A 26,142-nucleotide genomic window follows, 5' to 3' on the forward strand; every position below is an offset into this window, starting at 1 on the left:
ATACAGCTAGTATGAAATATTAAGTGTAAAATTGTAACATTTTTATCAGTGTAAGTTTAGGACTGCTGCTTCACTCCAAAGCACACTCCTTGCTTTTCAGCCCTGGCAATGTGGGAAGCAATGAAATGCGAGGCAAGTGTCTGCTAGATGAAACACCTGCCTTTCCTCTGGGCTGCACTATCACAGACAGACCTGTAATGATTTCCAGCTACCAAAATGCTTTTTCAACACACATCTGCTGTGAAGGAATGAAATCCTGAAGATTTTTAACTTGTTACAAATGGACGTGGATATCCACTGCTTAGAGAGCCGTACCTTTAGAAGAGATGACCTGTCCCTAAAAATGTTTCTTAGGACAGTGGAGAATAATTAATTCATGCTCTCAAAATGTTATAAAGTAAGTAGGAAACTTTCTCTCCATATGGATACCATAAATTTATTGTCATACTCCTTCTCTTGTGTATTCTTTCCTACGCTCTTCCTGCTTAATGTGCTAGCCCTTGTTTCTCTGTTTCCATTCAAGAAGGAGAAAAATCCAGCCAAGGAAAAAGGATGGGACAGATAACCAGGCTGCAGCAGTACATCTTCATATGAAGAAAGAAGAAATAAAATTTCCCAGTTTCTTCTAAGAAACTAGAACATAGAAGCTATTATATACTATCACAGAATACTGGATAGATACAAAATAAAAATTGTCCCAACAAGTTTACTTTTGCAGCATGGAAAAATAATTCAGCTGCATAATTCAATATTTTACAGTTTACAGAAAATGTAAAATGTTTTGACTCCAAATCAAATACTTTGGCTTTTTGCCATTAATCAAGTATTCTGCTGATATCACTTAAGACAATTTAATGACAACAAGAATGTTTACAGAAATAAGCCATGCTGGCTTTCATTCACTGGGAAATCAATTTTGCTGTTGAGAAATTATGAAACTGTATACAAAAGATTTTACATGAATATAAATACCATATTATACTGATGCAAATATACCTTAGTTTAGATTATCCATTTAACAACAATAGGTTATCTTGAAGCATAAATGATAATGTACCTTGAAAAGTAAAGCTCTGTGATAGAACGAGCCTCTCTTGATTTTCCCAATAGGCACAATGTTGCTTTTCAGTCCAAATTCTATTTGACTCATGTCAAGTTCCCACCAGAAGTTATGCAGTTGCTCTGTTTCAATAGGGCCACCCATCTTGTCTGCAACAAACCTGTTCCAAATGCATATCGGGATCAATTACATCTATAATTCCTCTTTATTTATTGCTAAAATGTAGTACAATGAAATGTATACAAAAAAGAAATGAATGACATTTAAGCCTGCAAAACTTTTTCTACGTTTGCTTAATTATTTTTTTAATTCAGTAATTGGAATTTTTTTCTGATAAATGCAGATAACCACAGCTCAAGTCATCCATATTTACCACATGCCTAAACCAAGGTGAAAAAGCAGAGATTCTGAAGAGGTGTAGTATAGGCACAAAGTTCTCAGAAAATGTCATCAATAACAGTACAATTACTGAGGAAGTAATTAGCAAAGCTGATGTTCATGTTTACAGGTAATAGCTTCGGCAAGTTACATATTACAGTCCCCAGACCTATCATTTGCTTGAAATAGTAATAAAGCGTGAGCATATGTATGACAAAAATAAAGCCATAGGTAATGATCTCAACATAGGAAAGCAGCTGTATTCATTGAAGGTACTTATCTTCTGCATGTGCTTGCTGATATTGAAGCCAGTTTTTTGGGGGTGAGCGGTATTTGTCCATTAAAACAAATGGCTCAGAAACAGAAACAGAAACAGGTCAGAACTCACTGTCAGTGGAGGCTCTGCCAAAAGCATGTTTTTTGTGGGGCTGTGCAAACACAGGACTAAACCCTGGTTTGTGAGTCTCCCCATTCACACACACCTTCACGTCCCCTGTGCAGGGTCACATGTATCTAAAGGCTTTTGCTCCCCTCAGTGTCTCAGCCACAGGCACAAGGGTTATTGAGGTCTGTCACTCTAGACAAGATGTTGCAGAGCTGACATGAAAATCACAATCCATTGCTTCAGACAGGGAGCTAAAACCTGCATCCCCTCCTCTTGCAGAAGCAGTGAATGTGTTCCTCTGCTCAGCACAAGCAAGGCAACCTCCAAGGTTTTGCTTTTCAAAATTTAGAGTTGAGGAAGCATTGGTTGCAACAGCATGGGCACAGGGAGCTCTCACATGTCAAACAGGATATCTTGAAGCTGGGAATTACTGAGTGAAGCTGAGAATGTGTGGGGCTTGAGGCAGCCCCTCATGCTGTGTGTGCCCATGGCCAGCCCTCATTAAAGAGTGCAGTGCTGCCCCTGCCAGTGTGCTCACCACCACACAGAGCTGTGCTGTGTTTGTTCCAAAGGACACATTACTGATGTCCCCTCATCTGGCCTGATCCCCTCCCCAGTGAGCACAAGAGGAACTCTAGCCAGGCTGCCAGGCTGCTGAGGGATGCTGCAGCTGCCTTTTCCCTCACTCCCTATTCAAAACATACTATTCAGGCATACATATACTATACTATACATACTATACCTGAAGTGGAACACAGACAGAAAAAACCCCCATAGAAAACATTCTATTTAAATTTCCTATGACTGTTTCACTGGGTTGTGTGTCTGCAAGTATTTCACTAGTCTGTTAGAAGAGCAGATTTAAAAGAGAATTTTATGGATTCCTCCTTGAGGAAGGCAGCATGATTTATACACAGCTGGATGGTTAAGGATGTATATCTGTCCTGTCAAATTCTGCAATCAATGGAAAATTCATTCCTCATATCACATTAGACGACTTCATTAAAAATGAGAGTTAGTAAAAGTAACAAATTTTGTGAGAGTAAGTAGGATCTGACACCAAACTCTCCAGATTCGGGAGGCAGCCTGGAAACTGCTAAGTTATAAAGGTGGGGAAGATGAAAACAGACACACTGCTTGGAGTGATTGGTGCCCAGGCTGTGTAGTCAGTGTCATGAATGAATCACACATTGATAGACAGACAGTCTATACATGCACTATTGCAATATTTTGGCACTATTAAATCATCAGGATATTAATTACAAGAGCACTTCAAAGCTATGTTAGAAATCTTGTCTTATTCTTTTGGCTCTATAGAAAACAAAATACAACAGAGTTGCTGTCCCAAGGGGCTCCAAAACCAAGTAAACAGGAAAGCTGGTAGGAGAAAGAACAGACATGATACATGTAACTTGCAACAATCTTGATTATTAGATTTGGGTTCTAAAGATGCTTTTAGGCTTCCCAAAACCTGGGTCACTGGGGCTCCTTGATGATGTAGATGCTATATGCAGCTGATGTATTCACTGGAAAGAATCAGTACAGTTGTATCAATGTGAAAAAGAATATGAAATTACCTATAAGAATATTTTTTTTAAATGAGAAATCGATACCCTTCTGTTGCAAGTGGTACTTTATTTTAAAATTTATTAAATTAATTGCAACAAAATTAGAAACTAGAAGCTTACAATCTAAATATGTCAACATTCTGGGCCAAAGCTGATTTGGATTGCACTTAAGCATGAGAAAATAAATATTCTGGAAAAGTTGACCTTGGATAAGAAAATTTTACCAATTCAGCTTATGGAAATATGATTTGGTACTCACTGTGCAAGAGCCACAACCTGTTCCCGGGTAGTAGTTAGTGATAAAATCATTTTGGAAGCTTCATTAATGTAATCCATTAAAATAAAATCAGGTGGTGGTATCCATTGGGCATTTTCTATGTTTATTTCCTCCTCAACTGGAGTTGTAACTGGAGTAACTTCTTTTGGTTTTTCCTCCTCTTTTTTCCCCTTCCCTTTTCTTACATAGAAAAAAAAAATACACACTTATCTAGAATACTGTACTCTCTAAAGTTCAAATTCAAATATATTAGTTCTCCAACAGGACATTTAGACAAATTGACTAGGGAGAGGTGGAAGGTAGGAGACGTATTTTCTCTTGATAACAAATATTCAAAATCTATAAAGCTGTAAAGAACACTTGTGGAACATAACCTCAGGAGGTGGTTAGGAACAAATGCCACTAGCTCCATATTAACATTGTTGTCAATTCTAATTTTATTTTTAGTTAATGGTTCTGATATGCCTTTGCCATATGTATGGATTTTTGTATGGATTATATAGAGGAGAAGACACCTACTATATACATATAGGGCATGGTTTTAGTTATAGTTTAGTTCTGTATGCATATGAAGTAAAATTCATTAACTCCAATGAGTTTTTACTTGATAAAAATCTGGTCTTCAAATAAAGGAAAAGGTGGTATCAAAAGCACAGCTGAAATCTTGACAGGACATTCCAAAAGGCAGCCTCTGTACTTGCAAGTTTAGGTACTTCAGGCATCATGCAAACTACAGCATGGCTTGTCAGAGAAAGATTTTACAGCAAGTCTGTATTTTTGCTGACTCTTTCATTGCACAAGGTTCATATTTTACTAATGCTCAGGACCTGAAAAATTACTATGATCCTGTATAGGCATCTTAAGCACCCAGCAGAAGTATAAATGAAATGGCTGTTCTGCTTAAATTAAACACTGTGCATTTCACAAGTTATGCAGCAACTATAAAATCAGTATCTTACCAGAGGTATTATTAAGGTCTATAACACCAGGCAGTTTAGGATCTTTCATTTGTGGGAACACATGAAACTGTGTTTTGTAAGTATTATGTCTTTTCTGTGTTTAGTGTTCTGTAAGCATTATGTCTTTTTTCAGTATAAATCCTAAAAATTTTTACTGTGGAATACAACAAAACTTTTTTCCTTCGTTTAACACTTCTGGCATATTTTTAAAGAATCTATAATACTTCTGGTGATCTTGGAATGAAAAAGAAGAAAAGAAATAAAGGACCACTACAGGACCATGGCTCCAGGACACATTATCATTACTGCGTGCTCTTCAAATTATTCTTAAAATTTATACTATGAATAGCACTCAAGATGGAAGGCATTGAACAAAGCAAAAGGGCATATACCATTATCAGTAGTTGAATTCAAGCAATTTGTCTTCAGAATACTTTGCAAACTTTCCTTTAATCTACTGAGATTTACCATATTCACAAAAAACCCTTTTCATAGGTGTCACAAAGCACATTATTTTAGAAGGATAACCAATTAAGATTTAATCTTAAAATTATAGAAAATTCACCACCCTCTTAAATAAACTGTTCTGGTTATTAATTATACTTACACTTGGAAAAAAGCAGACAAACAGTTTTCTTTATCTAATTTAACTCTATCTAACTATAGCCAGAGAACCTTATAATGCTAGATTAAATAGCTATCTACTTATCCATTTATCCATTTATACATTATGGTTAAAATACCGTGTTTAAGAAGTCCTGAATTATTCCCAACTCTCTGGTGTCCAGTTTAGGAGGTTTTCAAAAGAACAGCATTTACATATGCTATAATTCTTGTTTCTTCACCATCTCCCCTTTTCCCCCTTCTTCCATTCTATCCTCTCAGCATTTTCTTTTCTCTATGAGAAGTGCACCATTAAATCACAGTGCTATAGGATAATTTGTTTCCTATTCCTATCTATTTAAATAACTCTAGAATCACACTTATTCTCCTCCTTTCAAATATTCAGGAACAAAATACCTGAGAGAGATGGGTTTGAACAGTGATTTGTTTGGGTTTTTGCTGCTACTTATTTCTCTCAGGGATGACTATGTTCTGTTCCTCGGTGATTCAAAGTTGCCTTCCACACTTGTCTGTACCTTACTACTCAACTCTTCAGTTCATCATACCTGTCTAATTCTTATCTCAAAAGAACCTGAGGAGCTGCTATCTTACAGCTCAGTGCTGTAAAATAACTGGTAACCACTACAGGAGACTTCTACTGTCTTTTTTCCTGCCCTCATTTTTTGATCCGTTTTCTTGCCAGCAGGAATTGTGACACAAGAAAAAAATCACTCTCATTTCTCAGAGCTGTCTTCCTATTCGTGACACTACTTGCTGTGAAAGCAGAGGAGTATTGCAAAGGAGAGCTCATGGCACTTTAATAGTCTCCAAGCTGTTTCTGATTCTTTGCAACTTTAGTGCAAGAGTCCAGCACGTCACCAGAGCATCAGCTGGAGGAAGAAGGCAGCCAATATTCTACCATGGAAAAGCAGCCTTGCTATTTTATTTCCCATTTTGCATAGTTTAAATGCCCTGGTTCTCTTTTGAAAAGGAACAAATGAGCATTGGGAAGTATTTTCTTAAATGCAGTACTGAAACATGGGATGGAATAAGCACATGTTTATTAGTCTACATTAAATACAATCTTTTAGCCCAGTCAATGTGCTGTGCAGATCAGATACAAAACTACATGATTAAAAATGTTGCTGTCAGTGAATATATATGTCAAACTATCAACTAGGCACTTCCTCACATCTAATTCGAATCTTTCCAGCAGAAAATTACAATTGCCCTTTCTCTTGGCTTTCAACTATGGTTTATATAAAGTAGTATCACTTTTTTAAAACAATGGCTTTAAACAATGTTCAGCAGAACTTTGTAAAATAATGATGAAGAGAAACATATGATCAAAGGAAAAAATATGTAGGAAAAAATCTAAGCATGTTTGAGACTTGGAGTCAGCTGCTGACCTTCAAGTAACTCCTATATATCTCACAAATTAATAATAATAATGATGTATGAATTATGGATTCAAAATGAATGACAATGGGGTTATAAATCATACAACTTGATCATGACATTCAAAAGCAATTATTTCATACTCGAAGAAAGGAGTCCTTGTACCCCTGCAAGGTTTACTAAGGGAAATTGAGATAGATATTTGTTTTTTCCTAAAGAAAATTTTTTGCTTTTCAAAAGAGTTATGGTTGCAAACAGAGCAGTCAATTACACTGTAATTGACATAAATTATATTAAAAAGCAACTATCCAAGTGTATCCCCATCACACACACTGTAATAAACAAATATTTCATCTTGTCAGAACATGTCTCCCAGCTCCTGAGACTATAGAAAATGGCCTATGGCTCTAGAGCATCTTCCAAGGTGAAGGAACTCCCTACTGGGGCAGAGAAAACATAACTGGGGCTCAGTATCTCCCCATGTTCTGCTCCCTTTGAGTAAATGCACAGGCAAAGTGGGTCATAAGCAGGGCACATAGGGCAGCAGGAGGACCTGCAAGGGAGCAGAAGCTGGGACAGGCCTCCTAAGGCACTCAAGCTGCTGTATCTACTCTGGAGCATCCTGAAACAGGGACCTTGCACAATGCAATTCATACAATCCATTTCAGGTATCTACTATAAAATGATCTAAACTGGATTTCAGAAGTGCTTGCAGTCCAAATAACCCGTCAAATTGGAATATCTGCCTTGTAAGTCAATAACTTTTGGATAGACTAGTCTGACAATTTGGGTCCTGATTTAAGTCAAAACCTCAAGCATTCACAGTCAGTAGCTACTATCTGTCAATAATTTGCATGTCTGTTCAAAACAAGTTGATATAATTCAAACATATTCAAATATAACTGAAAGTATAATACTTAGAGCCTTTTTCTCTAGTACTGCTTTTGTGGAGTGAACACCATTGTCCAGGTAACTTCTGGTTTTCCTCTACTGAAGATACTACTGAACTATCAAGATCAAATTCAGGTTCTAGTTTTGTCTCTATTTTCTTACTGCACATTTAATTTCTCAAGCATAGATACAGAAATATACAAGCAGCATCAGAAATTAGCCATTATCTCTGTCAATAAAACACCTCTACAGACAGTAGGGAATCACAGTTCATGAATGAGCTCCAAAATAAAAACTGGAAACACAGTACATCAGCTCCTACAACATGCCATTTCTCCTTTTTTTCCAACCCTGCAGCACTTAGCATTTTCTGATGTGCATCACTGACTATAACTCAGCCATTGCCAAGCCTCCCTTTATCATAATGTAAGGAAAATTAACAAGTCAGGACTGGGACCCACAGAAACCAGGATGACAAATGGTCAGCTTACTAAGTTAGCTAACAGAAAAGCCAAGGACAGCTGTAGGTTGTATCACATTCCTATCAAGGACTAGAGAACATTCCATTGATGGCAAGAAGGTTTGATTTGGACTGCTTTTGGATTCCCCTGGAACCAGGCATGTATACCTGCCTTCTCCAGAAGGCACTGTTGTGGTCATGATTGTGCTGCTGTTTTACAGGAAGGGAGCTGGGACACCAAGGCTCAGTTTCCTCCACAGGAACAAACTACCAGTAAAGTATTTTATATTAGACAAGGACTAGAAGCCTGGTCTTGGCAAGAGTAAGGAGAGTTAAGTACCTGAACAGCTCAAGTAAAAAGCCCTGTCCATTACACCTCATCATTAGTGATCAGCTACAACAAACCACAAATAGACTGCTAAACCCCAAATATCTTGTGGTCAGCTATCTGCAGGTGTGAGGGGCAGACTCAAATCTTCTTTTTATAAAAGAAGAAAACTAATTTTCCACTACAAGAGTAGAGTACTTGGTGTGAAGAGATAGACTGCAGCACTGTACCTAGTGTATGGTATGGATCAGGACAAGCCCTGCAAGAGTGAAGCATTTTTAGGTTAGCTGCCTAAAAATCAGGACAGTTCTGAGCACACATTTTTTTAGCTTTTAGACATCTGTCAACCACACTAGAAGAGATTTAATCTAGAAATAAGGAGGCATATAGGCAGTGTAGGAGCATTTTATGGGTTTAGGTTCTAAACTAAGAAAGAACTTCAAGTGTAATTTCCCTGTGTCTTGGATGTCAGGTTGTAAAATAACAGTATTTCACTGCTTCCAAGGGATAATGAAGGAAAAAAAAGAGCAAATAAGTGTGAGCTGTTCAAATATAGCATGGGAAGAGAGGACAAATAATCACTAAGATAGACAAAGGAATATTACAGCAAAAAGGAGCTGAAAGAAAGACTCCAAAAATATATTTAATGTTGTGTTTAGGTATTTGTACTCCATTCAGAAACTGTTACTGTTTTCTCAGACTTCTATTTCTAGTTTTAGAGAAACAACATAACATTGACAACTAGTAAATCTGAGAACCATACCTTAATTTTTCTTTGCTGCCTGCTGCTGAAACAGGTTGTGATTCATCTTGTACCTTCTCTTCTGCAACACTGAAACAGAGTAAGATATTTTTGCATGTTATTTGCAGAGTTAATATTTGCACGTGAAGTTATGAAAATGGAGTTTGGATTTTAAAGGACAATAAACATACTCATAGGTGTTATACAAGTGAATGAAATAACTATTAAAAAACAGTCATTAATTCAGGAATCAAAAATGAAGTATGGAATCATAGAATGACAGAATATGCTGAGTTGGAAGCAACCCATCAAGGTCATCATATCCAACTCCTCGCACAGAACCATCCCCAAGTGTCATGCCATGTGCCTGACAGCATTGTTCAAATGCTTCTTGAACTCTGTCAGGCTTGGTGCTGTGACCATTTCCCTGGGCAGGTGTTCCAGTGCTCAACCACTCTCTGGGGGAAGAAATTTTTCCTAATATCCAGCCTAAACCTCCCCTGACACAACCTCAGGGGCTCTGTCACTGATCAGTGCCTGACCCTTCTCTTCCCTTCATGAGGAAGTTCAAGATTGCCACGAGGTCTCCCCTCTGTCTCCTCCAGGTTGAACAGGCCAAGTGACCTCAGCTGCTCCTCTTCTGTTAACAGAGATTTTAAACTCGATTGCTCCATGATCACTGTGGCCAGGACAGCCACCAATCTCCACTTGTTCACAAGATCCACCTTGTTGACAAGAGCAGATCAAAAAAATCATAATTTCAAGCCTGTTCTGTAAAGTTGTCATTCAGGTTTCAGGAATCTTCTGGCCTGGGTTGTACCAGCTGTTATGTTCCCAATTAATTTCTGGCAAGTTGGTTTCCCATAAGGACAAGGGCAGTTGACTTGGAAGAGTTCCTTAGTTCCTCAAAGAATAATTCATCATTGTCCTGGCCAGAAGGTCTGTAGTGGATTCCCACAATGGCATCTGCATTATTTGTTTGTTTCTCCCTTGATTCTTATCCAGAGGCTCTCACTGTGCCATTGCAGCTGTGAGCTCCATACATTCTACCCCTTCTATTCCATACAGCACCACCCCTCCACCTCTCCTGCTGTGCCTGTCCCTCCTGCAGAGCCTGTAACGATCCAACAGGGCACTCCAGGCACAGACTCATCCCACCAGCTTTCACTGATGCCAGTGATGCCAAATCTCTGGGACTGACCCAAAGCCTGGATCCCCTCGTTTGTCCCTGGCGCTGGGTGCATCAGTGCAGAAACATTCAGGGTGTGGAACATTGTAGCCAACACTTCCTGAGGCAGATCCAGGGATCCCATTAGTGCTCCCTTCCTCAAATTTTGACACACCATCCCATCACTCATCACTGGCCAGCCTGGCTTTGTCTCTTTCCCCATTTCCAGGCTGGCTCAAAGCTCTGCCAATGAGCCCTGACAGGTCCTGTGCTAGAGCTTTTTTTCTTTCTGAGATTGGTGAATGCCCAATGATATACAAAAGTAACTGGGAGTAAGGCTGCTGCCAAAGTGCAAAAGCAAGAAGTTGTATCAAAGTCAAAGAATGAAGACCTGATAGTAAAAGACAGCTCTAGGGATCAACAAAGAGCATGGAAGTCTAATTTGTCATAGATATTCCCAGACATCTTTATGGTGTCATATACAAGCTTAAAAGGGAAGCTAATGACACTGTAACCCAAATATGTGATGTGTTGACAGAGAAGAAATTTTTGGACTTGCAAAATATTGGTAGAGTGATCTTTGATCTGTGAGATTGTTTACAGGAAAAGGCTCCCAGTTAAACAAGCCAAATACCAACTTCCTGCATTCAAACCTAAGAAGATTTGTTAGGCTGGCTTCAACTTAAACAGAGAAGAAATGGACACAGGTTCTTTATCAAGCCTGAGAGCTTAATGCCTGGTTTTGTCCCACCCCTTGGAATGATGTGCTTAACATTCCATGCATTTGTCTGCACAAGAGGACCATCAAATCATAGGTTTCACTGCTGACATAATTATTACAGCGGATGACAAGCTTTGTTATAACCAATAAAACACTGGGTGTCCCATCATCAGGAATCAAAGAGTTTAAATGAACGAATCTTCAAGACTAAGATAAATAAAGCAACCCAACTGAATAAGCTATTTTCCAAATTCTTATTTTATAAAATACAAATTTTTTTCTTCCTAGGACATGAAAGCACTGTGCTGAAAATAAAATAGATATCTCTATTTATGTGTATGTCTGGATAGATTGGTACATAGATAGATAGATAGATAGATAGACAGATAGATAAAAATAATTTCGTAATGGAAACAGTAAAAACAATTAAAAAGATGAGCTATTACAACAAATGCTAGTAGATCTAACATGACTCACTTTTCTTGGGGTTTAGCATTAATGAAGATTATTGCCCGACGGTCAGTAAGCTCTTGCTTGCCTAGTTCTTCCAAAGACAAAAATTTCCCTCCATGTTTTACCTTCAAGAAAATTAGCATAAAATATAGGGTGTTCTGTTCAGTTAAAGATGCAGAGAAAAAATATATTTAAAATACACCTAAACAGTAATTTAAAATTCCTAATCATAAACCAAAGACTGTGTAAAGCTATTCAAAATATCTGAAATTATTTTCTTCTTAATTTGAATTTTCTTCATCAATTTTTCTTAGAAAAGATTGTGTATAAATATTTTAGCTTGTAGTTATTGGTTTGAAGCATTTCAAACAGTTCCAGAATGAGGAAATGTTCCTGCAGCCTTCAGGGGGAAGGAATTTTCAAAACTAACCAAATGCTTTAGGAGCAGGTATTTCACTGATTTAGTAAGAGTGGTATTTCTAATTCATCCGGGTATTTTGAAAAATCCTTCTCAGATTTAAATTAAGCACAGCACTAATAAGTGATACTAGAGTCAGTCTTTATATACAAACACTTCTTTTGTGAGAGAAAGGGTCATGACTGAGGTGAAAATACAAACTCTTTGCTTCCTTATGTAAAAATTAACAAAAAAATGTCCAGAGGTCATACAATGTCAAGTTAGCATTCAATATAGTGCAGGGAAAGAGACCAGAAGAACTAAAGCCTGAGAAAGGATCTGGAAAGGTCTGAACAGCTCAGATAGGATTGGAAAGATCACAGCTAGGGAATACCATGAAGATCATTTCATCCATTAAGAAAGGTAATCAAAAGAGATCTGTCTAACAGCTGTTAAATTTCAGGACAAGAAAACAAAGTCTTTTCTGTAGCCAGATTTTGGCTGTTGCTACAGTACTCTTTCTAAATTAGGAGGAAATTTTTACTCTTTTTAAATAGAGTAATATGTTTAGAATAGCTTACCTGACCACAATCATAGAATCCATTAGTAATGATATTATTTGAAGATAAGTACCCCATCCGGCTGTACTTTTGGCAAAGATTGTTATCAAGTAGCTTTTCCAGAGCAGCTTCACTAAAATTATTTTTACGTTTTGTTGACAGATTCATTTCTTCTAGGATGTCTAAAGCACTGATAAATAAAATACAAAGGCTAATTCATCATTAAATACTAAATAAATGTTATTATATAGCTCAGAGTTAGTTTTCAGCATTACCAAGACCAAGAAAGATTCACTTCCAAGTGCTGATCCTGTGCCCTCTGACCCTGGAAGGAGTGGCTTTGCTGCACCAAATTCCTTCTCTAGGGAAGGAAAACACCATGCAGTGCTCAAAAGAAGAAGTAATTCCTTTAGGTCATTAAATGCTACCTAAAGAAATGCAGACAGAATGCCACAACCTTTTATCTAGAAGGATCTTATGCACCACAGAGAACTTGGGAGAAAAACAGATGTAAAAGGAATAAGGATCAGAGCCAACCATATGATACAGTCCAGGCAACCTCTCCCCTCTCTCTCTTTTCAGCTGCAAGGCAATTTGCAGATTCAGTTGTGTATTATGCAATGTGTGGAACCTTCTGGTCTAGGATTGTTACTGTGTTTGGGGGAGCACAGCTGGTAGATATTTGCTAAACATCAACAAGCATGGAAACACAAGGAGTTGTAACACCACCAGAATGGCAGGATTTTTACAGCATGGAAATGGAAACAAACAGTAATGTGAGGACATGGGAGGACAGGAATTACTTTCTTAAGCTCTTTCTGGTGCAGAAACCCACAAACTGACAACTTTTGACATGAAAAACTTAGGAAAACCTTACTAAGAAAATTAAGCAAACTGAATCAGGAGGACATGGCATATTGCAATTCCAAGATCATTCAGGAATGAAATAAACCACAAAAAAAAAAAAAAAAAAGGAAAAAAGGAGTCTGATGCCTTTTTTGCTTCAGTTTTCATAGAAAGGTTTCAAGCAGATGCCTGGCAGTAATATTAACTAGGAGTTATAAACAGTAGTCTTAAAATGTTTAGAATAAGTTTGAGGAGACAAGGTTAGCAGGCCCTGAGGACATTTACCTCATACACTCCATGAATTTGCAAAAGTAATATTGGAACTATTTATAATTGTATTGAAAAATTCTAGGCTAGATGGCTGGACAGTGGAGAAGGGCAAAGACACTATCTAGTTTTGAAAAAACGATGAACAAAGAAATTATAATAGAGATAATTCAGACAAATTTCAGTGTCCAAAAAAACACCATATCAAATTATTCAACCATCAGTTGGCAAGCAACAATTGATGAGAAATAGCCATTATGTATTTGATAAAAATCAATCATGAAAAGTCAATCTAGTCCTTGCTGCAACAGGGTAATTGACCTAACATATAGGCAGAAGAAGTAGATGTGAAATAAGAGCTGAATTTGAGATATGTTTTGACTTTTTAGTGTTTTTTCACTTATTCCTACTTGGATACTCATAAGAAAGTAATGGAAATATGATCTACATAAAAATAACATGAAGTAGTGTCTGACTAATTGAAAAACTACAGTTAATGTATTATTATTAATGTATTAAACTCAAAGGACACATACATTAGAGTCCTGCTTCAATATAGTTACAGAAAGGGATTAAATAAAAACAGTGCTATATGCAAGACAGAGAAAATAATTACTGAGCTTTATTTGATGATGTTATGACCTCACCTGAAGTACCTCAGTCAGACTGGGAGATGGTACTTCAAAATAGCATAAAAAAATCAGAGCAATTCAGAGATATGTGATGAAATTATACAAACAAAACTTGTCTAACATTTTTATTTTGTCATGAAAAAGAAACAGAGAGGGATGAAAAATGAGAAAGTTCAGTGAGTTAAATTCAATTGCTATAAAAAGTGGTTATTCAATCTCACTGAATGCAGGACAACATGATTTGTTTTAAGGGATACTTAAAACTGAGAAACACCTTCAAAGTGTAAGGATATTCCAGGCTGGAAGAGGTTACCTCAGAAAGTTGTGAAACTCTCACAGGATCAGTATTTACCCAAAATACGTCACTGTACCTTATTCAGTCTTATACTAGGACAGGTGGATAATATCACCTTTGAGGTCCCCTCCTGATCTTAATTTCTGACAGTCTCAGAAACTCCCTCACAGATGGATTTAAAGTATCTGTGCAGCCACCAGAGAAGTGCCCAGTAGAGGGAGCAGGGCAATTACATATATTTTAATTTAACAGTAAGAGTTGCCTTGTCTGAGGAGTCCCATGTCATAATTCTTATAACCTAAACCAGCTTTTCTAATTCAGATACTAATATATGTAACTGGAAATTCCTAAGAAAGAAAAAACCAGAGCCACTTTTCCATGGCACTTCAGCACACCTGCAGTTAACCAAAACTTGTAAATCAAATCTAGTGTATAGCAAGTATAATTTACAATATATTAAAATTAGTCTGAAACATTTATTTCACTTTCAAATGCATGGGGCACTGTAGTCCCCAGTATTGATGGATATAAAGTCTCTTCAATATAAAGCCTAATTCAGTCATGGAAACAATAAATTTTAATTTATTTGTATTTATTATATTAAATTAAATTATTAATTTATGTTAATTTATTTTATAATTCTGCACAGTTCTCTCTCCAGGCTTATATTTTGTTAGAAGATTCTGTTCCTTAAAATCAATATCATCTCATCTGTAACATCTGTGGTGCAAAAGTAGTTTCAGCTTATCAGAAAGCTTTCTTATTCTGCTATAAATATGTAAATATTGATTTAAATTGAATTCTCACATAAAAGATTTTCTTTTGACTTTTGATACTATTTCTACTCACCCTAGTCTGCACAGTTCAATAGCAGTTGGTTCATCACTTCCACAAACTGTAACAGCCCAGCAGGCATTTCTTCTGACTTCTTCATTGTTAGACTTCAGCAATTCAACGAGTGGTCCCAGCCCGCCTACATTTCTTAACTATTAAAAAAGGAAAACATTGCCACTTACAAATTTCATCTCTCCCAGCAAGAACAACCTGTGAAATTCACCTCCTGAAACATTCAAACTTTGTAGAAAAGCCACACTGGGCTAAAAAAGAAAAGGTCATTTATAGGGATTCTGTGTTTCTGTGAACTCTGCATAGGCTGGAGCTTTAGAGGGGTACAAGGCAGACATCCCTTCTGGCTCTGCCCTGCTTTTCAGTTAGGAGGCTGTGGTGTGGAACCCAAAGAGACTACACATCCCAAGAGTGCCACAGAGAGTTACACTGCTTTTTCTGTGTTCTGGTGCCTCCTAGCAACTAATTTACATCACAATACTTTTGAATTTGTATTGTATGTATGACAATCTTATTAACATCCTATTCTCTTGTGTGCTACAGTATCTTTCCTATACATGCTAGAGGAAATATTGCTCATTTGGATTTTTGAAGAGAAAGACATTTTAAGGACACTGAAAGAGGTAGATTAATTATCTATGCCCCGTATTCATGTCCTAATTAATAGCCTTGACCCATGAGAAAACCCCAGCTTATGATTTATGAATGCACACAGCATCATTCTTATTTATGAGAAGAAAATACTATGACCAATTCATAAACAGCAAAGAGTTCAACTTGCTGGATGTCACTGATCAAAGAAAGGATTAATTATATTTTGAATTTTGTCTGAAATACATTTACTCCATGCACATCCAGTATCTCATTAATCAAGGTCAGACATTGATGTTCAGGCCTTGAAAATGGGCAGCAGAACATTAATGGAAAGTAAAGAGGACTGAACTTCTCATTTTCAAAGTTCAGCCAACAGTTGTAGATGAAAGAAACCTTGATTTTTAATGCTCCTAAATATACAGATTAGGATATAGCCCTGGTGAAAGCTCATCGAAGTCACTGGACAGCCACAAAGCATTGATTTGGTGCAAGGAAACACAGTCATCAAAATTCAAGTTAAAGAAAACCCTTTCCAAAATCTCCTAAAAGTATCAAAACAAGTAACTACCTAGAAAACTCAGGACTTCTAGGTCAGATTCCTGGTTAATATAACTCCCACCTCAGATCTAGAAATGTTATCAACAACCACAACCTCAAAGAGTTTTACCTCAGCTCGTGTATCAGCATCACAACCAAAGGCAGCCACAGCAAAGGCAGCTCTGCTCTGCACTTGGCTGTTGGTTGAGCGCAGTGGCCCCACAAGGGCGCTCATGATGCCACGGCTCTGGATACGGACACGGGATGACTCTCGCAGGGACAGATTTGTCAGCACTGCAATGGCACTGGAAATGGCTCCATCTCTCTGGGCGTTCAAGGTCTTCATTAATGGCTCAATTCCTCCAGCCTCAGCAACAACACTAGCAAAATGATAAAGGCAAAAAAAATATTTGTTATTTTAGGACTATTCTTTTTCTTAGTATGCTGTTTTTACCAAGTAAACCAGTATTACAATTCAAGGTTTGCATATATACATACATAGGTATCTGTGCATATATATGTGTGTGTGATTTCTATATGACTCACAGTAAGAAGTTCAAGATGCATAACCTCAGTGGACTAACCAAGTCACAAACTTCTGGATTCTTTAGAACTTACAAGGACATAGATTCTTTCTCAGGTATTGAACAAGTCAATTAAATCCTGCATCTTTTCAAAGTTGCAGAATTTCTGTCTCTTTAGTTCTAGGCAAATGCTTCTGCAGCCTCCTGCCACTTCTCCCCAGAAACATTCTAGCACTACAAATGAGGATTAAACTGAACAGTGTATTCAGATCAGCTAGTCTATGAACAGTAGATCCAGTTTACATATACATATATTAGCAGATGATATTGCATCCATGGCTGAAAGGTGCTGCCCCATAGCAGTTCTGGAACAAATGCTTGTGTGGCCAAGTCCTAAGACAGACATGCAAAATAATCTATTATTTTATTGTTATTTCAATATTTGTTAATGTTATTTCAAATGACATTGGGGAGATGGTTGGAATTTTTTTCTAAGGGCAATCTCACAGATTTAGGTTAGAGAACAGTCAAGAAAAAAAACAGCTGAAGAAGCATTATTAATGAAATAGCAACTTTGAGCACCACACAGCAGAAAGTGTAAGGAGCTGCACTATGAGAGGACATATAATTTTACTTAAGGCTCATCTGTTTGTTAAACAAAAATTGGCAATATTGTTAGCAATGGGAATGCACAGATGGCAAGTTGAATTTTCACTGCAATTGCCTTTTATACCCTCTGTTAATACATGTTGTCTACATCAAAACCATAAAAAAAACTCTTTAAAAAAAGAGTTTACACTTTTTACAAGTTTCGCTAAATTTCTGTGAACACAGTAATAAAGGAGATCTGTATGTGAAAATCTTTTATTGTAACAGTACCTTACCGAATAACTTTCACAGTTGCAAAATAAACCAAGCTTAGATGTATCACATATAAACAAAATTGCTACATTACCAAAGACTGTTGGCACTGATAACAAACAGAAAACCCCATGAGGTATGCTGACAGTCACATTATTAAGCAAACATGACAGAAAATAGAATACATGACAACCTGAGTCACTAACAATAAAATAATTATTAAAATAATCCAAATATATGGGGACCATGATGTAGGTCTTCTGGTGAACTCATCTTAGTGCAAGTATCTCCACATGGTCGGAGAGGGGGATACAGATGCTCCTGAGCATACCTGGAATGAAGAGCAGAGCCTAATGGGGTTTGTTACTCTCATCTCTGCCTCAGGTGCAAAGCAGTGGCAGCTCACAAGCAGTGCTGGAGCATGGATCTAACACTATCTGGCAGGCAGACAACAGTTACTTGTTAGGAAAACCAGGGGAAAAGCAGCAATGCAGGAACTGAAGGTGCAGCATTAAGATACAGGGTCAGTGTGGTGTTGCCTAATTAACCCTCCTGGAGCACCAGTAGCTTTAATGCAAGCACTTGGTCTCTATTCAGAATAAAGCCCATGTTTTCAGATGTCCCATGCTGCATCCCTCTGTCTTCCTTCAAGTAGCTGGATGTGTATGTCCTCCTTCCCCTTTCCTACTTGTCCAGATGAAGAAGAGCTGAAAATGTTTTATTTGTTGAGTGGCGTTTTTTCTTGTGGTTGTTTTGTGTTTTTTACTTAAGTAATGCCACTATACATCTTTGGTTAATATTGTCTTATCCTGCCCATGAAAATTTTATCCTAATTTTCATCTTCAGGACTCTTGTAGCTCTATTCAGACTGCTGTCTATGAAGAAATTTTGTGCACATGTAAGAAAGAGCTGTACACCACATGTATCACAGGCTTGCTGGAAAACACCACATTAACAGCACATGGAACAACGCCACACACACACAGAGCTGCACACAGTGAGGTGTGTCCATGAGCTGTCAGATTTACTGCATTATGCACTGCATACACACCCACCTTACCCAGGAAAGAAAAAAACCCAAAAATGAAATCAAGAAGTTTCTCCTTTACAGTGGATACACAGAAATTACAGGATTTATGGGATAGATTCACTACTCATAAAATGCATTCACTGCATCTCACAGGTGTAGTATATCCAATATTTCTGCAGTAAGTACAAGACTTCCTATTCTACACCCAAGAATACACGTTCTCCCACAGGAGCCTCTGGTAAACAGACAGTCCCTAACAGACTGGCTACAGAATGATACACAGCACTGAATGACGTAGCCAATCATATCATAAGCAGATTTACTGTAATTTCCATAAAACCAGCAAGTACACAAGCACTTAACAAAAGAGCAAGGTGATGGCTCCTCATGAGCTCAGAGCTGACCTCAGCAAGGTACAGAGCACAGCCAATTTTCTCAAGTGCCACTCAACCTCAAAAAGGTTGAGAACCACTGATTTAGAAGATCATACATATTTATTTCTATCCTGTGTTCTATTTCTGCGCAGACTCATTCTGAATCACAGCTTCATGCATATGGTTTAATAATCAAGTAGTACAACTGAGCACAAGGCAAAAAGAATTTGTTCAAAGTGACAATGGCTGGTAACAAGAGCTGAAGGTAACCAATACGTCTGAGAAAAAGTTTTTAAGAGGGTGTGAACATCTGAGGCCAGTGCTGTGTCCTGATAATAGGGATGCACACAGAAGAAGGAGGAATGAAGAATCTATAGTACAACTCACTCCTACTCCACAGGCATCTGGAGAACACAGAAACAGCACTGTCACCCTGGAACACAGAAGGGAGCTGAGAGAATGGACATGGTTAAGTTGAAGGTGCTGAAATACTACAACACTAAGTGTGGAGGTCCTTGTTCCCTTTTATCTTGGGCAGAGACATGCACTGTGTAATTTTTTTATTATGAGGCAACGAAAGTCAGAGAATGTTTTTATCAGCAATGTCTTTGCTGAATGAAGATCAGCACTAGACTCTCTCTGCCTCCAGAACACTCTCCTTCAAACACATCCTAATGAGACTGTGCAATTTATCAGTGCTTCCTCTACAGAACTATATCCTCAAGGAAGAAGTGATCCTTGGTTTAGCTGAAAATAAATATACACTTTTTGATGTGGAAAAGGAGTAAATTAAATAAATTCACAAGATTTTTCCTCCATGTTTTGTATATATTCAAAATACATAGTTTCCTCAACAAGGATATAAAAGGTTAAGGAAAAGGAAAGAAGACAACAACGAGAGAAGAAAACAAAAAGGGCATTGCATTTGCCACACCACCAATTTTTCCTCAGAAGTGGAAACTGCCTATCTGAACTATAAACAGGAAGAAAAAATAAGATAAGAAAAGTGTAGGAATTACAGATCTCAAATTAGAGTTAAAATAATTGAAATTTCATGTATTATAAGCACATGTTATGATCCTTAGAATGCCTAACCTAACAGAGTTATGTGTTTACCTAATCAAGGTGTACATAGTTCAGGTACCCCGAGCACCATAAGCATGCTCTTTAGTGAAATATTAAAATTCTGATTACAATTGGATTCATATTGTTGTATTCAAGAATAGCTGAATTTTGTTTCAGCTGTCATTGGGATGACAAATATTAAAAGGTCATATAATAATTAATAATTAATATTAATATTCAATTTATTAATTTTAAATATACATTGCAATGTTCAGACATTCTCTTGAAAATTCTCTAAAAGATAATTCAAGACTCAAAAGAATAAATGCTGAGAGACTGAGGAAAAACAAACATTTTCTTTACTGCATTTACTGCAAAAATAAATTAAAAGTTGACAATAAAATCACTACTAAAATCTTCACAATAAAAACTTTTTTTTAGCAAACATTTTAGAGATATGTATGAATGCCACTGAAGTGAGCATTTTGTTGCTTCAGTTGTCTGGGGTGCAATAGGAAAGCTCAGATATTGGAAGTGTGTTGTGAAGACAATCAGCAGTAAAAATTTGATGAAAATCCTGAGGGGTTTTTATACTTTATTTTATTTTTAGTACTATAAGCACTCTGTGGCAAGAACCACCTCTTTGTTGGCATCACAGGAGCATAAAAGCTCTGGTCTGTGACCAAACCTTCTAGGCACAGCAAGAAAAATAACAGATTATTTACTAAGAGCATTGAGAATGGTCCAGATAGCTTTTCTTCCTGAAGAGAAAGTCTAGCCTAAGGGAGAAAGCAACTAAGAGTGTTCAAAGAGCTGTCAGAAAACACAGTGATTGCCCCTCAAACCCCCAACCTAAACAACCTCCGGGGGAGGGGAGATAGAGGAGAAGAACAGTGGTACAGCTTGACACCACTGTTTACTCAGGATTGTACTAAATTTACACTAGTGAGATTGACACTTCATAAAAATGGTAAAGTATGTTTGGTTTTGTTTCTTCTACCATGACTGAACAAAAACTGGTTTATATTCAATTACATTTCTATTCACTTCTATGCTGCTTACTCTCCTGCCTCCTGACTGAGGATTTAACACAATTTCTGCGTAGAAAAAATTCAAATTTTTCCTCCTCACTGGACTTCATTTTTTTCAAATGTGTTTGCAACTGCATGTTTAATTTCTGTGCAAATTTACTGTGATTGTGTGTGAGGTGCTTAGCTAGCCATTTATGCCTGTGCATAGCTCATTTTCATACATAATTGCATGTAAATTATGCATAAGAATTATGCATCTAATTACACACATTTTTTAAAATCAACTCTATCTGTGTTAAATCGCATGAGCTCTTTTTCACACAAGGCATTTCTGATCCAGCTCTCTTATGCAATTTCTGTCTGAGAAAGAATATCATAACCAGAAGTTTGAAAAAGGCTCAAAAAATAGCTTCCTTTTTATTCCTTAAATGTGTTAGTATTCTTCATTAGCCTTGTTATGCCATCAGAATAATCACATCCAATAAATGTCTTCTGCACTTACCAAAAATTTTACTTTGTGATTTAATTATTTTCAAAAGCAATTGACTGCTGTAAATAGTCACTCGTATTTTATTTAAAGACTAATATTACTTCTGTTATACAAGGGAAATTAATGTCACTATGTTTATTCTGAGTATGGGAATCTAGCACAAGAGACTCTGATCTACAATACAGGGGCTCTTTGTGCTCCAATAAAAATACTGATGACATCAACAAACCATATTAATTTTTCCTTTCAGGAACAGAAGCCTCTATTCCTATTTTCTAAAGACAAGTATCTAGTTAAAACTGCAACAAAACCAAAACTCAATAACACTCACAGTCTGGTTGCAAGAAAATCTTAAACTGTTAATTGGGTGAGCAGAGACTCTAATACCTGACTCTCATTTAGCAATTCACAGAGATCTAATGTCTATCATTGAACCATCTGATGAAGTAACACAGATTTCAGTTCTACAACTGTAGTATTCCTGATTTAAAATATTACAGGAACATTGGTAATTAACTGTCTGTTCATGATGCCTGAGACTTACAGTTATAATAATATTTGCAAACTTTCTAAAGAATTTCTGATATTTCCATTATTATGTGGAAGACTTAAAATTCAACAATAGAAACCCTTTTTACTCCTGAAAGATCCCACGTACCTTCAGCCAGGATAACCTCATGAAAAAACAATCCTCTTTTTTTTTTTTCTGACCCAAGAAGCAGTGCATGCAAAAATCAGTAACTAGACATAAATATTCAGAGTCTGGAATTCACATTGTTACAAAAGCAAAGTAAGAGGGAGTGTGCATGTGTTGTCAGAGCAGCCTTCATGGAGGTGGAAGTAAAGAAAAAGCCAAATCAGTGTCCTCACAATTCTTCTGAACACAGGGAGCGAGGAGACCATGGTTCTTCTTCATCTTTGGAAGCACCAGCTGAGGAAGGATAAAAGAGCTGTGCCAAGTCAGTCCCTACACAAAACACTTTGGATTGTGAACTTCAGCTTTCACTTCTGGATAACACTTTTCTGGACAACTGTGAACACATCTCAAATGGCAGCTGTCTGTTTTGCTTTGCTATAAGTTCAACCTCTCAGGATGATTTAGAGTGCAGAAATTTATGCTTTCTCTCCTTAAATTACATGTCTAAGAAAACTCACACATACTACTATGCTATGATAAAATTGCTAAGGTTGAATGTCAAAATGTTAAGATTCCTTGTGAAAGCTTATTTTTACCAGATGACAGTCCAAGTGAACAACATGCCACAGTCAATGCACAGGTTAAATTCACAGCGGGGCAGAATTAAGTTTGCATGGTCAGTCATAACCTTCCAATTTCCTTACAGACATTGTAAATAAACAACTTTACACTATATTCAAGTAAGTTAAAACACACTCTTCAATAATTTAGAAATCTAGTACAAAGAAAATGGGCATGCAAAAGCACCAATACATTTGTATTAAATATTTACTCATATGTAAAATAACTCTTGCCACTTTTAATTCATAAAAAGCATAATTTATCTCAGTGAATATCACTGAATGAGATTGCAAGGATACACACCTAAGAGTAATCATGGTACTTGTGCCACTACAAAAGAAAGTTTAAAAAGAAAGCTTAGGAGTCTCCATCCAAGAAGGAAAAGTTTTCACCTGATCCCACAGAAATCTATCATGGGAAGTTACAGATGATAACAAAAATGCTCTGAGTGAAATTCCAGCTGTCCACAGCTAAGATAAACAGTAATCAAACTGCAAGGCTTTGAAAGTAGGGATGTGCAAAGAGGCCAAAAGATTCTGCTGTATCTACAAGGAGTAAATTTTCTATGTAGTTACCATCATTCCAGATCAGAAGTGTTCTGTGTTCTGTCTGGAACTATTTTGGACCTACTTAGGTTTCTATATGCCTTAGGATATGGTGACATGAGATCTGTGTTAGATAGAGATGAATGCTCTATATTGCTCTTTGTCTTGAATATAACCTCAAAGTAAAAAAATAACCACCAAAAAACCTCCCAGGAGAACGCATAACAATCTTTTGCTTTGATTTGTTTTGTTTTTCTTTTTTTTCCTGTTTTTTTTTTGGTGAAAGAACTGGGAAGAAAACAGTTACAGTGTCTGAGCCCCCAGAAGGACTTTCCCATGCAGCCACACCTTCCCAATCTAAGAGAAAAACACAACAGCTGTCTGTATGAAAGATTTTTGACTGCCAGCAGGGCACAGATCCATGTCCATGGGCTGTGCATCAGTCATCTGATGTGATGTTAAAGTCTTAGTGGGAACCAATTTCTGAGTGACATCCCAGACATAGGACTTAATTCAGCCTTTCTGCCAAGGGAGAAATTTTTCAGAAAACATTTTGCAGTTTCCAATGGAAGTCAAGATGTAGCTTGCAAGGAAAAGCTTGTGAGCTCTTAGGTAGTGGCTAATTACACTGTTGTCTTTTTTTGGGTTTTTTTTTTTTTTTTTTTTTTTTTTTTTTTGTTTTGTTTGTTTTTTAATACAGTACCTCCCATAATATGGATATACAGTTAAAGAAAAGAAAAAGAGGAACATGTTTGTAGCCTGAGATAACTGTATTTTACAGGGTGTAGATGTGGATGCTAATGTAAAAAAGTAACAGCACAACTCACAAAATTCAAAAACATCCCTTTATCTTGCAGCACATTAGCTCAAAAATATAATTCTGTCACTAGGGGTCAGTATTAAAACATATTACATCTACACAATACAGCCAGCAGCAATCTATTGTTGATTTCCTCCTTCAGAAAAACAAACTTATGTCATAAAGAACTATTCAACCACAAAAAAGACAAAACCTAAAGTGGATCATCACCTTTTTATGCTATTAAATATAGCTCTTGTTCTAGAAATCTGTGTTCCTGTTCTCACAAATTAATACATATATTCATGCAAATGTATTATCTTACATAATATTGATGCTTTAATATTTATGTGAATTAGGTTCCATCTACAGTCTTGAAAGAGAAAAGCTATTACTAAGTTTCCCATTTTCTAATAGAGAAGATTACTACCTAATGATATTACTACCTAATGGTAGTAATCACTACTTCCTAACAATAAGAATATTTGGAATGCAAGAAAAACTGGATGGTCTTCAAATGTATTCCTTGACTGCCATACTTGTCTTATAAACAATAAAAAAAACTGTTGTACTAAAAGTCTCTGTGGAAAAAGGTGAGACACTTTCAGATTGAAACAGATTGAGGATGTATTTTGAGTCATTAGATCAGTGTATTAATTTCAGTTTGGACTAATAGACATAACACCCACTAAAGTCAAAGGAAAAACCCACTTTCTCCTCACTGGGTACTGTCCATAACCAGTGAGTTCCCAATCTCTCCTCCTATCCTAAATTACTCTCAAATCTTGATAATCTTGATACATTTGAGAAAGCACACATTCAGATGCTGCACTGATGCCTGGAACTGCATATATGGTTATAACATCTGCAAATTCAAATAGGTTGTCTGATTCCTGTGAGGGATTTAAAAACTAGAAAATTAAATAACATAAAGCTTGCTGAGTTTATAAATTCTGGGATGATACTTTACTATCGTGAATCCAGATATAAAACAGAATTTTGTCACATGACATTTATTATAAACCCCAGGAGAAATATTCCATCATAAGTCTGTCACATACCACAACTTCCTGCAGTCCTTGGTGCAGATGAAGAAAAAACATCCTTTTCCTTCTTCCCCCAGACCAAATTCTAACTGAATGCTATAAATTCCGCACTTAAAATAAACAATTTAGGACAAATATTATTGAGGCTATTAATTAGTTTCCATGTCCAGTACAAAGTTCTAAATTCCAGAGCACATGTTTTCCTTTAGTGGCAAATCCATTTGGTGCCCAGAATTCAGACACAGCCAGATTTATGAAGGCAGCTATTAGAAATGGCATTTGTGCTACAACTATGTTGAAGAAAAGAGCTGGTCAAATTAATGTCTGACTAATTGGCATACGTGAGAGTTTATTTCTATGTGCTACTTCTAATATTGCATTTATATTTAACATGATTATTTTATCCTAAATGAAAAGCGAAAATAATTGATTACACTTTAAATGAGAAAAAATAGGCACAGGCTGAGGTAAGCCATTTGTTCCAGGATTAGATGTGTGGCACAGAACCACTTATTTTCCTGCCCAACAGATGACGCTGCTGTTTCTTTGTTCGTGTGCAATTGTTCCATTTGTGCATCACATCCATTACTGAACTGACTGCGCCCACACTGCCCGATGCCTGGACACAGCAAAACCAGACAGCTTCAGAGATTCTTTAAATGGCATTCTGCTCTCCAAATAATCATATACAGTTTTCAATAAAGCAAGCTGTTGCTCTGGATTTAAAAAAATGTGATAGAAAAGATGGATGCAA

General features: G+C 36.8%; 1 protein-coding gene across 2 annotated transcripts in view; it reads right to left on the reverse strand.

Moving 5' to 3' along the window:
* ARMC3 (armadillo repeat containing 3) overlaps positions 1–26,142 on the reverse strand; it is a 61,164-nt gene that overhangs the window by 658 nt on the left and 34,364 nt on the right. For both annotated transcript variants that reach the window (XM_079302132.1, XM_079302131.1), the window contains 7 exons: positions 16,496–16,745; positions 15,238–15,374; positions 12,370–12,538; positions 11,416–11,516; positions 9,071–9,139; positions 3,651–3,848; positions 1,058–1,220 (listed from right to left, as the gene is read on the reverse strand). In XM_079302132.1, the coding sequence (XP_079158258.1) occupies positions 1,058–1,220; positions 3,651–3,848; positions 9,071–9,139; positions 11,416–11,516; positions 12,370–12,538; positions 15,238–15,374; positions 16,496–16,745 (1,087 nt within the window). The remainder of the gene's footprint in view (positions 1–1,057; positions 1,221–3,650; positions 3,849–9,070; positions 9,140–11,415; positions 11,517–12,369; positions 12,539–15,237; positions 15,375–16,495; positions 16,746–26,142) is intronic.

The sequence above is a fragment of the Erithacus rubecula genome (genome assembly GCF_903797595.1).
Source record: "Erithacus rubecula genome assembly, chromosome: 3".
In the NCBI taxonomy this organism is placed as follows: domain Eukaryota; kingdom Metazoa; phylum Chordata; class Aves; order Passeriformes; family Muscicapidae; genus Erithacus; species Erithacus rubecula.